This window comes from Ixodes scapularis, unplaced genomic scaffold, assembly GCF_016920785.2.
Source record: "Ixodes scapularis isolate PalLabHiFi unplaced genomic scaffold, ASM1692078v2 PGA_scaffold2__306_contigs__length_199485367, whole genome shotgun sequence".
Taxonomy (NCBI): domain Eukaryota; kingdom Metazoa; phylum Arthropoda; class Arachnida; order Ixodida; family Ixodidae; genus Ixodes; species Ixodes scapularis.
Genome location: NW_024609857.1, coordinates 48,942,233 through 48,954,280, shown reverse-complemented (window position 1 = coordinate 48,954,280; position 12,048 = coordinate 48,942,233). Strand labels below are relative to the sequence as shown.

The 12,048-nt window shown below is 48.6% G+C and overlaps 1 protein-coding gene across 4 annotated transcripts in view; it reads left to right on the top strand.

Annotated features, from left to right (window-relative positions):
- The window catches only part of LOC8042698 (inositol 1,4,5-trisphosphate receptor type 1), a 76,810-nt gene that overhangs the window by 57,063 nt on the left and 7,699 nt on the right, over positions 1-12,048 (top strand). For 3 of the 4 annotated variants that reach the window (XM_040498684.1, XM_040223055.3, XM_040223057.3), the window contains exons 32-38: positions 232-342; positions 1,887-2,237; positions 8,007-8,132; positions 8,194-8,260; positions 9,421-9,540; positions 10,626-10,809; positions 11,507-11,862. In XM_040498684.1, coding sequence (XP_040354618.1) covers positions 232-342; positions 1,887-2,237; positions 8,007-8,132; positions 8,194-8,260; positions 9,421-9,540; positions 10,626-10,809; positions 11,507-11,862 — 1,315 coding nt within the window. The remainder of the gene's footprint in view (positions 1-231; positions 343-1,886; positions 2,238-8,006; positions 8,133-8,193; positions 8,261-9,420; positions 9,541-10,625; positions 10,810-11,506; positions 11,863-12,048) is intronic. The other variant, XM_040223056.3, reaches the window with a different exon arrangement.

Below are 12,048 nucleotides of genomic sequence, written 5' to 3'. Positions count from 1 at the left end.
TCACCAGGGGACACTGACACAGTGCTGTCCTGTTAGCGAGGGGGGCCAATAGTCTCAAGTGTGAAATGCATGCTAACTGTTTCAAAAGTATACCCAGCTTCACTTTAATTTTTGATGATTGTACTTTTCTCTACTTTAACGCATCCTACTAATTTTCTTCCGTCTCTGCTGTTTTGTGACTGCACCTCTGTGCCTGCCTGTTCAGAAACTATACCATTTTTTACACTGCAGAACTGCATTGCCATGCACGAGAGCAATGGGATCGACATCATCATTGCCCTTGTGCTCAATGATATCAACCCCTTGGGGAAGAAGCGCATGGATCTGGTGCTTGAACTCAAGGTGAGTGCACGAGTCTGCGTTCTGTGTTGGGTGTGGGCATTAATCGACTCATTGATTTGTTTTTAGCTCCTAAAGTCTTCCACCTCAGGTCATTGCACAAAGGGTTCTTTTATGACGGTAAAATATAACAGTAAAAACAGGAAGCCGTGACTCAATACTACAATTTTGACAGTGATTGTCGAGGTGAAAGTAACGAAAAACCTGATGGTGGTTGCAGCTGTTAGGAAGAACTTCCCCTTCAATGTTTTGTTGGGAAACTCGGCTCCAAGCCGAATCCCTGAAGATGCTAACCAAGTCTTTTAGCTAACCTTATTTACTCAAACGTAAGTTGAACCCTATCCTAGAAAATTTGCTGAGAATAATACAAACATACTTTAATATTGGTTAGCTCCGATTTTTAGATAGTAGAACAGGAGGAGATTACTGCAAAGATTAAGTTCACAGAGTCCCTGGTCACCCTAGCTAAGAGTCACTCGCGATATTGCATTAGCGACATCTTCGTCCGAATGTCCAGAACAATCAGCAATGCACCTTTGTGCTGCAACACTCCTGCCATGCTGCTCATGTGGAGCTTCACCAATTTGTGTCGGTTCGTTCCAAGAAGCGGTCGACGTGAAGAAACATCTCAGAGTTTGATAGAATCAGAAATTGCACTCACTATTGTAGCGTGACCTTCTTTGGTGCCAATTATGAGTTGACCCCTAAATTTAAAGGACGGTGCCGAAAACAAACAACAGCATTGATATTCAAATAGATACAATAAATGTCAGCTGCGGCTACGTGCCTTCCGGGAGGCTTCTTTTTGGAAGTTATACGCAAACCGGAAACAAACAAAACTGCGACCAGGGTACTCTTGTAGCATTGACTAAAGGGCCGGTACGTAATATATGTTTTTTATAGTTTGTACATGCTTTTTCTCTTTTGTGTCGCCAGCTTTTGTTTTGTCCGTGTCCTTCTCCTTCCCCCCTCGAGTTCAAGGGCTGTTTCGCACATTTGCGTTTGAGCGTGCTCAGGCACGTTGCATCTCCTGGCGACCACTTATGACAAATAGATGGATGGATGGGTGGATACGGCTGAACCCTTTTAATTGGGTGGCGGCTCGGGCCACCTTGCCAAAGCTTCTAAAAAAGGAGAGACTGGCACCATCTATCAAATAGCCCTGAAATCGTTTCAACGTATGTATATATTTTTATCATTTTTTTTATGCACAAATCTTTTACCCCGGACTCGAAGTAATTTTAACAATGTTATTAGCAACCATTTCTCTTAGATAGTATGTGGATTTGATCTGGAAGATACTGCGAAACCTTCAGTAGCTATACGGAGACTGGAAGAGTCTTGGGGCTTCCCTCATAGACGGCTTCAGTGTGTGCTTACGAGGGAATGCAACATGATTGAGCACACTCGAGTGCAAATGTGTGGACCGATCTCGAGACATCTCGCATCCCCCAACCCGCGGTCTCGCTTCCGCGCCTCTCGCTCGCTCAAACCGACCCCGCCGCTACGCCCCGAGAGCCCGTCTGAGCCGCTTTCCTTGCCCGCAGAACAACGCAAGCAAGCTGCTGCTGGCCATCATGGAGAGCCGGGGGGACAGTGAGAATGCGGAGCGCATCCTGTTCAACATGAGTCCCCGGCAGCTGGTGGAGGTGGCCTGCAATGCCTACCACCAGGACGAGGAGGACGACGAGGAGGAAGAAGAGGAGGAGGGGAGGGAGGGCCCGGACGGGGGTGTGGGCGTGTCCCCAAAGGAGGTGGGCCACAACATCTACATCCTCTGCCACCAGCTGGCCCAGCACAACCGGGACCTGGCCGCCCTGCTCAAGCCCCATGAGAGCCCAGACTGCAAGACGGCCCAGGCCCTCCAGTACTACGCCTCACACACGGCCCAGATTGAGGTGAGCCTTTTCGTTTAACGCGATAGCGTTGAGGAGTTCACATTGCAGAAAATCCTGCGTCAGCATCGGTGGGACCAAAAAATCCCATAGTGCAACATTCGCAGTCATGTGTGTCACACGTGATGTCACACGTGGCTGCACACGTTGCGTTTTGAAATTTGCCCACTAAATTTTCCCAGAAAGTTTTCTTACCAAATTTAATAAAATGTTTTCTCACCAAATTTACTAAAAAATTTTCTGCCGAATTTAGTGAAAAATTTTCCCACTAAATTTAGCTTAAAATTTTTCTGCCAAATTTAGCGGAAAAGTTTTTCGACAAATTTGGCGGGTCAATGGGGTCATGACGTCGCAGCCACGTCTGGCGACATGTGACGCTGCCGACTAAACCACGCACACACGCTTGCACGGCTTGGCAATGAGCACGCGTTTATGAGAAGTTTTGCGAACGGGACCCGATAATACTACAGTCAAGCCTTGTTATATCACACTGGGGTATTTCGAATTATTGTTTATATCAAACAGTCCAAACATCCCCATGAAAATCACATGTAATAGTATAAGAGCGTTGTCTTTTTGTATCAAAGTCCCAAGGCGGAAACACTCGATATAGCGAACGAAGCCCAGCTGCCCGTTGCTTTTCCAGTGATCCGATTGCGTCGGTGGTGAGCAGGCAAACACATAGCTTGCGTTGGTTGTGAGGCTGGAAGACTGCCAAGCCAGCATGCATATGCAGCGAAAGAGCAGTTGTAAGAAGGGAGAGACAATGAAGTGTAAAAAAAGAAATTGTAGAGCCTATCTACTTCACGTGGAGTTGGAGGACCAGCGAAGCTGTTGTCTTTACGACAATTTTACAACAACTTGAAGTAGGTATAAGACATCTATACGATTTACATAGGATTGCAATGAAGACACATACACAACTTCGTTGTTTAATTGTCTTTGTTTAATTCTTAGTAACTAAAGTGATCATTGCCTTATGGTCACTATGGTAAACCGCCATTGGTTGTATTTTGAATTCGGATATGTTCTTCCTAAACGTGAGGTCGATACACATTCTGTTGTTGGTCGTTGGTATACGTATACGTGTTGGTATATGACTATTTTAGATTTTACAGCGACTTGGGCTCTTTATCAGCGATGCTGATAAAGACCAAAAGTCTCTTTATCAGCATCGCAGAAGGGAAAGAAAAGAAGGTTAGGTCCTCGTGTTCTGTCCTCAGTTCTGCAGAGTGCACTCTCAGCTGAGATAAGTGTGACTGTAGATGATAACAAGGGATTAGGACCTCACTATCTAATATTGTCAAGGAAGGCTGACCAATGCGGGTCAGCCTTCCTTGTCATTATTAAATAGTGAGGTCCTAATATGCTTCTTATTTACACTTACCACGACCAATCGCAACAAAGGAGTGCCGTTTAAACGGGACTTTTTGGTTAAAATCCATGAACACATTTTTTTCTGGCTTTTAGCACATAACAGCTTCGCTGTAAAAAGTGGAGGATGGCAAGAGTAAGGGGAAAGGCACTTGCGTGCGTGCATAGGGAAAGTAGGGAGTGTCCGCTGTTGGAACAGTAGCTTGCACCTCCCCGAACACTGCACGACTCCCTAGCCCAAAAATAAAATAAGCGAAAAGAAAAGTCTTCGGCAGGTTGAGTGTGTTGACCATAACGGTAGTGCAATCGCACTTTGAACGCCTTATTTTTGTTTACCTTTTCCTTTTGTTGTTATTGCTCTGGCCGCTTTTTTTTTTTCCTTTCTTTTTTTCTTTTTTTTGCTGCTTGAATTTAGTGAGCTTTCTTTTTGTTGCCTTTTTAACTTTTTTCTATGGATCAAGAGATTTTTTTTATGCTTCTTACTTTTCCGTTTTTCTTTTTTTCCATTGTTTTCGAGTTTTGTCGCTTATGCTGTGTGAAGGTCCCAGCCAGGCGCATGTGTTAGTGCGGCAATGTTTTCTGTCTCCGCCAGCTATGCTCTACTGTATTTAGCGGCTCTTGGATGCTCTATTTGGTAAGCTCCCGTTTGTCGCGACCTTTGGTATTAGCAGAGGCGGCAGGAAATTTCAACTCAAGCTTAATTTAACATAGTTTTGTATATCAAATTATTGATATATTGAACTATTTTACGATACCCTTTGAATTCAATATATCGGGGTTTGACTGTATCGCTTTCCACCCTTTAAGGCGAAGCTTAGGCATCCCCCAAGTTTTTTTGTCGGTGGTGGGGGTCTCTCCTGCGTCGGACGCCGTGTCGCATATCAGCTGACCGATTTTTCGTACGCCAATGATTTAGACTCATTTGTTTTTTCAGACCTGAAGGAGGAACCGTGATAGAAATAGTGCATATATTAATGACCAATGTTTCAGACAGCTTGAAGTCTGAAAATTTGATTTTTCTGATAAAATCATCGCGAGCGATTAGCGGGAAACACCTTTAGATACTATGTTGGCTGCACATGGATTGACTTGGTTTGGCCAGAGCCGTATATGGGGAGAGTTTGGTCAGTCTATGATCTCGCCGCCGTAACGCTCTCCTCCCGAGTGAGCCATTCAGCACGCGGCGCAGAGCGAGAGGCGTGAGCGCATGTGCGTGAACTCCTGGCTGCTCCCAGTGGAGTGGGGAGGGCCGCCATTTTCGTTCATTCTCCCGGCGGAATACGTGGGATCGGCATCTAAATCTCTATTATTTCCTTTTATATTGCTGGCTCTGGCAAGAAAATGACATACTGTTATTCCTTGATGGGTTAAAAAGCTAATAAATCAGGATTTTTCGGCGTAGGGCCACCAACTTTTATTCAGGCGAAAAAGTAGTCGACCCGTAGCAGACGACGCATAGCCTCAGCAGTGCTCTTCTCCGACCAGTCTCCGACAGCGTTGCGAAAAAATGGCGGCCGTCTCTTCTCTGCTCCTTTCTTTCTCTCTCGCTCCTTCGGCGCTCTCCTCCCTTTCATTTACTTTTCTCCTCTCCGGCGCCTTTGTCGCCACACTCACTGGCCAAACTCTCCCAATATACGGCTCCGGGTTTGGCCGCGCTACTTGATTACTGCTAAGTAGCTACGACTTTTTGTACAGCGGAGCTGTTAAGGGCTAATTTCCCGAGAATCATGTCCCCTACAAAGAAATGTCGACACAAAACTCTGGACAGCTACCGCCATCTATGAGCGACGGCGGCAACCCGACAACCGGCTTGCCGGCCTCGCTCATAGATGGCGGTAACCTTTCCAGCCTTTCCACTCTGGTTTTCACTAGAGTGGAAAAACTGAATTTCTCTAGGCGTCGTCCTAGAGGGCGTCCTAGAAGTTGTCCTTGAGGTCGTCCTAGATGCATCCTGGAGGTTGTCTTTGTGGTTGTCCTAGAAGTCATTCTTCAGGTCATCCTAGAGGTCGTCCTAGAAGTCATCCTTGAGGCCGTCGTAGATGTTGTACTTCAGGTCGTCCTAGAAGTCGTCCTCGAAGTCGTCCTTGAAATTGTCTTTGAGGTCGTCCTAGACTTCATCCCTGAGGTCATCCTAGATGTCGTCCCTGAGGTTGTCCTCGAAGTCGTCCTAAAAGTCGTCCTTGAGATCGTCCTAGATGTCGTCTGTGAGGTCGTTCGAGAAGTCGTGCTTGAGGTCGTCCCATCATAGTACAGCTTCGCTGGTCTTCCTTCTTCATCAAAGCGGAAAGGCTGAAAGTTTTTTTTTTCTCTGGCTGCGCGTCATTATCGTTATCATTGTCACCATTTTGCTTCGTTCATTTGCCATTTTGCAGTTGTGGACTTGTGCCTCTCATCTCGTCTCAATGAATTGCGTTTTCGGACGACGCTGGCTTGGGTGTCATGGCCCCATCTATTCTTTCGCCACCGCAAAATGTTGCTAACAAGCGCGGAAAGTACTTGACCATAATGCTAAAAAAAAGTGAAAGCCGTTTACAAATCCCTGTAACGCCGAATTGGAGCGCAGCTCTTGAGGAGGAGGAGTGAAGGGTACTGAGGGGAGGGTAGACCCCTCCCCCTTCTCCTCCTCCTCCCCCCCTCATTCTTTAATATGCTCCGGGGGGGGGGTCACGTGACCTCGGGGGGGGGGGGGGGGGGTCACGTGACTTCGGGGAGGGGGTCACGTGACCTCGGGGAGGCGTGACCTGGGGGTCACCTCAAGGTCACGTGACCCCCAAGGTGACCCCCACGTGACCTTGGGGGTCACGTGACCTCGGGGGGTCACGTGACCTCAGAGGGGTCACGTGACCTGGGGGTCACGTGGGGGTCACCTTGGGGTCACGTGACCTTGAGATGACCTTGGAAGGGGTCACGACCTCGGGGGTCACGTGACCTTGGGGAGGAGACCACGTGACCTCAGAGGGGTCACGTGACTTGGGGGTCACGTGACCTTCAAAGGGTCACGTGGGGTCATCTTGGGGTCACGTGACCTTGAGATGACCTTGGAAGGGGTCACGTGACCTCGAGGGGTCACGTGACCTTGGGGGTCACGTGATCCCAAGATGACCCCACGTGACCCCCAAGGGCACGTGACCTTAGGGGTCACGTGACCTTCAGGGGGTCAGTGACCTTGAGATGACCTTGGGAGGAGTCACGTGACCTTGGGGGTCACATGACCTTGGGATGACCTTGGTTACGGCGACGGCGACGCCGACGCCGCTCAAGCCGGGAACGGGCCCCTAAGAGCTGCGCTCTAAAAGAAGGCAGCGATTCTCAAGCTAATAAAAAGTGGCTGAACGCAAGCAGTGGCGTAACCTGAAGCAAGGCATTATTGACGGCTTTTTTAAGCCTGCTTAGACGTAATGAAGGAAAATTTTTTTAATCTGCTGCTTTTACAGCGGAGCTGTTGAGGGCTAGGTTCCCCAGGATCGTGTCTGGTATGTCGACGCAAACCTACCTGGACAGCTACCGCCATTTATAAGCAACAGCGGCAAGCACACAACCAGTATGGTTTCCGCCATCGCTCGTAGATGGCGCCAACCTTTCCAGGCTCCAGCTATAATAGAAGAATGGATACTTGGGCGCGTTGGTGGGAATTCATCGTAGGAAACAGTGCGAAAAACAAACGACGACGAAGAAAAAGCACACAGTGTATCGAGTATGGCTCCGCCGGTCTTCCTTCTTCACGAGAGTGGAAAGGCTGAATGCTTTTTTGAACTGCTTTATTATTTGGAAATTTTTTCGGTCCCTGCTAATTTCGAGAAATCGTTTGGCGACTATGTACGCTCCATGAAGCATTGTTCTGTCGGCTTGAAGTTGGTCACTCTTATGTTACTCGCAAGTATCTCTTGTTCAGGTATGATCCGTCGGTTCGTGATTGCCATGGGGAGTCGCTTAGCATTGTGCATATTTTGTGACTTTGTTCAAAACTCGAAGCGAGATGCAACGCTCATTTTCTTGAATTTTTTTTTGCTACCACATTGCATTCCATTCTGCTCTCTTACTAGGAGAGCGTCCTCTCGTTCCCTCTGAAATAGTACCGGCTTTTTACTAGCACCGGCCTTATACTCCGGATTTAGTCACAGCTGGCTTTGAAGTTACTTTTTGTAGCACCATGTACATACTACTAGCTCGAACGTCTTGTTCAGTCTAGCACAGTATAGCCTCCCTAGCTTTTGTGCTGTAAAGCCAGCAAACATTGTCATCGTCAACATATACTATTGCTTATCTGTCTTTGACCCTTTTCGGCCGAGCATATTATGTTGCTTTTCTCATAAAGGCCGGACCTACATCACATTCCATGCTAAAACTCGCCAACATGAGCGGCATTGCAGTATCCTCTTTTGTACCTGTGGCTCGCAGATTGTGCGACACGACCGCACCATGGAGCAGATAGTGTTCCCAGTGCCCCAGATCTGCGAGTTCCTCACGCGCGAGACCAAGGTGAAGGTGTACAACACCACGGAGCGAGATGAACAAAGCAGTAAGGTGAGCTGTGTCCCGGGTTCTCTGCGATACCCCATTTTGAGCGTTTCCACGAACGATGCAGGTATCGGACTTCTTCGAGCGCACAGAGGACCTCTTCAACGAAATGAAATGGCAAAAGAAGCTGCGAGGTGAGTGGACGTTCCTTTTGCGAGCATTGCGAGAAATGTGTTCAGGCTTTTCAGTATTAGTCACTACCTTGAGAAGTTCAGGCTGTGTTGTGAGGGGCTGTTTTGGTGCGAGAGACTTGTCGTGTGCTTTTCTTCTCTTTATCGGCACGGTGACCGTATAAACAATAGAAAACTTCACTAATGGTGTTGCGTTTCTGGACATTTGAATCGAGTCTGTACTTACTTCCTAAAAACAAAAAGATGGGCCGGTTAAAGGAGCGGTGCTGTGCATGCACAAGGATCACCGAGATGCTGTATTCCTACTTAAAGGAACACTGACACACCCTATGAAAAAATTTGTTCTATTTTTTGCCAGGCGATTTATTATGTTGTCGGTAGACTACCCAATCAATAATTTGCGACAGTCATATGTATGTATCATAAAGAAAAAAAATGCTACTGCTCGAAACGGAAACTGGATTGGGGAGGAAAAAGGAATGTAGAGGAGGAAAGAGTAGGGGGGGGGGGGGGGGGGGCAAACGTGGTTCTGCAACTTTTTTTTCTTTTTCAATCAATGTATTTGCAGTTTTTAGAAGCCTCAAGAAAATGTTTTCCAATCCTAATATTGAGCGTGTGCCTTCAACGACCCATGACTTTGATTATATTTGGTGGTTGTGTCTAAACCATAGAGAACTGTACGTGACAACGGAGAAGAGAGTGAGCGCGACTCAAACCGGCCAGTTCTCGATCAGCGGTTTTCGGGTGGAAATAAAGCAAATTTTGAGTCGAAATTTATGTTCTGGGTAGTTTGGCTCACGTATGTCATGTAGAAATAAAAACCTCGGGGAGCATAAATACCCTGTCAGTGTCCCCTTAGCCTGCATGAAGCCCTGTTTCATCTCAAAGCAAAAGGCTTTTTTTTCCTAACCTAGACATTATCGGAAGTAGCATCACAGTTGGATTTGCCGGAAATGCCAGTCCGGTCAGAATGGCTCCATTCTGAATATTTGTCATACGCTAATCCACTTACAAAGATGTGCCAGACAAGAGGAGTACTACCCCCTGTAGTTGGTGGAAAGCGCAAAGCACCCAATTTGCGAGGCTTTCCTGTACGCCGTCTGCCCCGACTGGCCGAGCCACACCTGCCGTTCCAGTGCGGAGTCGCTTCTATTTCCTTGCAGGACAACCTGTGCTCTACTGGGTGAGCCGGCACATGTCCACCTGGAGCACGGTGGCCTTCAACCTAGCTGTCCTCATCAACGTCATAGTGGCCATCTTTTACCCGTTTGCAGATGCCAAAGGTGAATGTCGCTCGGTTCGGTAACGTGTGCACGGTGGTGTGAATGAGGGCATGAAGAGTGCGAGACAAGTTTTAATTTAAAAGTGAGTTCAGGGTGTGAAACTTGTCACGTAACATTAATCTGGATCCAGTCACTGGCACAGATTTCGGGTATTCCGTCAGCTCTGTTGGATCTCGACGACGACGCAATTCAGCCGCGCCACTTGATGACTCGATGCAGATCCAGCGTACGATTCCTTTGTTTGACATCCTGGATGAGAAGTGGAGCCTTTGGTTTGAGTAGCACATTGAATGGGACCGTAATGCTCGGTCAAACTGCACAGTTTCTTGGAAATCATTGCTGAAAGATCCATGCTGCAGGCAACGAAAGCAGCGTTGCTTGAGACACCATCCAACACTATTCGAATAGACCGTTCCCTTGGAACAATTTTATACTCCGTTTATTTTACAATGGACCGCAGCTGGTGCTATGAGCCATTTCTGCTAATCTTGCACCGCGAACGTATTGCTTGACGACGCGTCCCACGCGTTGTTGTGCCTCTAAGGTCGCGTGACGCTCAGATAGCATTGGATTCGCTTAGGTGGCTCACGGTGTCCTCCGTGGTCCGTCATAGGGTGAAGCGAGGTAAGGCTGTTGTATAGATCTTGTTGCACTTTTGTAGCATCTGTTTCTCAACAAGACTGCTGTGGCAGTACGGTGCAAGGAATGCATCTCCAACTGGTGTGTTTAGCCACACCCTCCGTGCCTTGAGGCGTGTTCAAAGTGGTAACAAAACATGTCGCAGAAGCCGCCTGGTAATGTCATGACTCGTCCTGTCCCGGCAGTCGGTTGTAACAGCACTCGCGAGGAGGATAAGCTTGCGCGGGCAGCATTGTCATTGTGGCATCCCAACTCGTAACTGCCAGAGTTTCCATAGAATGGGGTAGTTGAGGAGTGAGCTGCAGAAGGGAAGGCCTCTGCCACATCTGGCTCTGCAGCTGTGCCGCCACCTGGATCTTCACCGTGATTTGTAGCATTACGCAGTTGTGGCATCAACCTACAACCGCGTAAAGTCGTGCCGAAGTTCCTGTCTCCTTGTGCTTCAGAACTGGATCCCCGGCTGTCCGGTCTGAGCTGGGCACTGATGTTGGTGTCCCTCGCCGGGGTGGTCCTGGCTCCGCGGCCGTCATCCATTCGGGCCTTGTCCTGCGCCTGCATCCTGAGACTCATGTCCTGGCTTGGTTTGCAGCCGACCCTGTGGCTGCTGGGCACGGTGAATGTCGCCATAAGGTAAGTGCGGTGGCACACGCACTGCACGCATGCACATAAAAAGTAGTGACAAACCGTTGCACCGAGCGAGCACATAGGTGGTCGGAGCTGGTTGGAATGGCTTGAAGAGGAATTTCCCTTGGGAGCCTTCAGGCTGGTTCACATGTTTGCGTTTCACTGTGATCAAGGGTGCGTGGCATTTTCTCATTGCCACTTACGCCCAGAGGACGCACCGATGCCATCTATCGAGCAGCTCTGCAACCGTGTATAACTAGACCGAAGGATTTGTAGTATTTGCGAGATCAACTACACTCACTATTTATGAGAAATGGTCCCTTACATTGTCAGAGTTACTTCAACCCCACGTTAAAAGAATGATTCGTAAAAATATAAAAACACGTATGTAAGCGGTTACTTATAAGAGAATGCAGTGCATTCGGGCAGTCAAACGCAAATGCATGAACCAACCTTTAGAGTGGCGGCAGACGCTTCGCTAAGCAACTCGGCTAAGTCTCTTAGCCAAATCGGCTGTGACACTGGCGCTTCTAGGAGGTTCTTTTCAAGGAACAATATCTCGGAGCAGTTCTTTCACAGTCTTTCTCTGCCGGGCTGCTGAGGGAGAAGGGACCACTTGGGAAGTGGCGTCCCTTCACTCCTCGCGGCCCTCCTCTTCCCGTGACCTGACCCCCCTTTCTTCTTCCGGCTGGGCCCTTTGCAGCACTGTGCACCTGGTGAGCATAGTGGGAAACCACGGGACCTTTGCGCGCAGCCTGGGCCACATGCTGTCGGACATGGAGCTGCTGTACCATGTCAGCTACCTCACGGTGTGCGTGCTGGGCCTGGTGGGCCACCCGCTCTTCTACAGCGTGCTGCTCCTTGACGTGCTGTACCAGGAAGAGACCCTGCTCAACGTGATCAAATCGGTGACACGCAACGGCCGCTCCATCATCCTCACGGCCGTGCTGGCCCTCATCCTCGTCTACCTATTCTCCATTGTCGCTTTCCTCTTCTTCCGGGACGACTTCCTCATCCAGGTCGACAGCAGCACTTCGCGCACCACCACCGCTGCCGACGGTGAGCGGTTGCATTCTTTAGCCTCGTGAGAACTTGCATCTTTATGTGTCCCCCGTACGTTTTGCATTACTGGCCACCGTGAAGATCTTTACGAGCTCCATCTTTCGACCCGTGTTCAAACAAAACACTTACATCATGGTGTCGGCTGGAGAGGACGTCTTTACAAGGCGTCACATCCCGCATGTT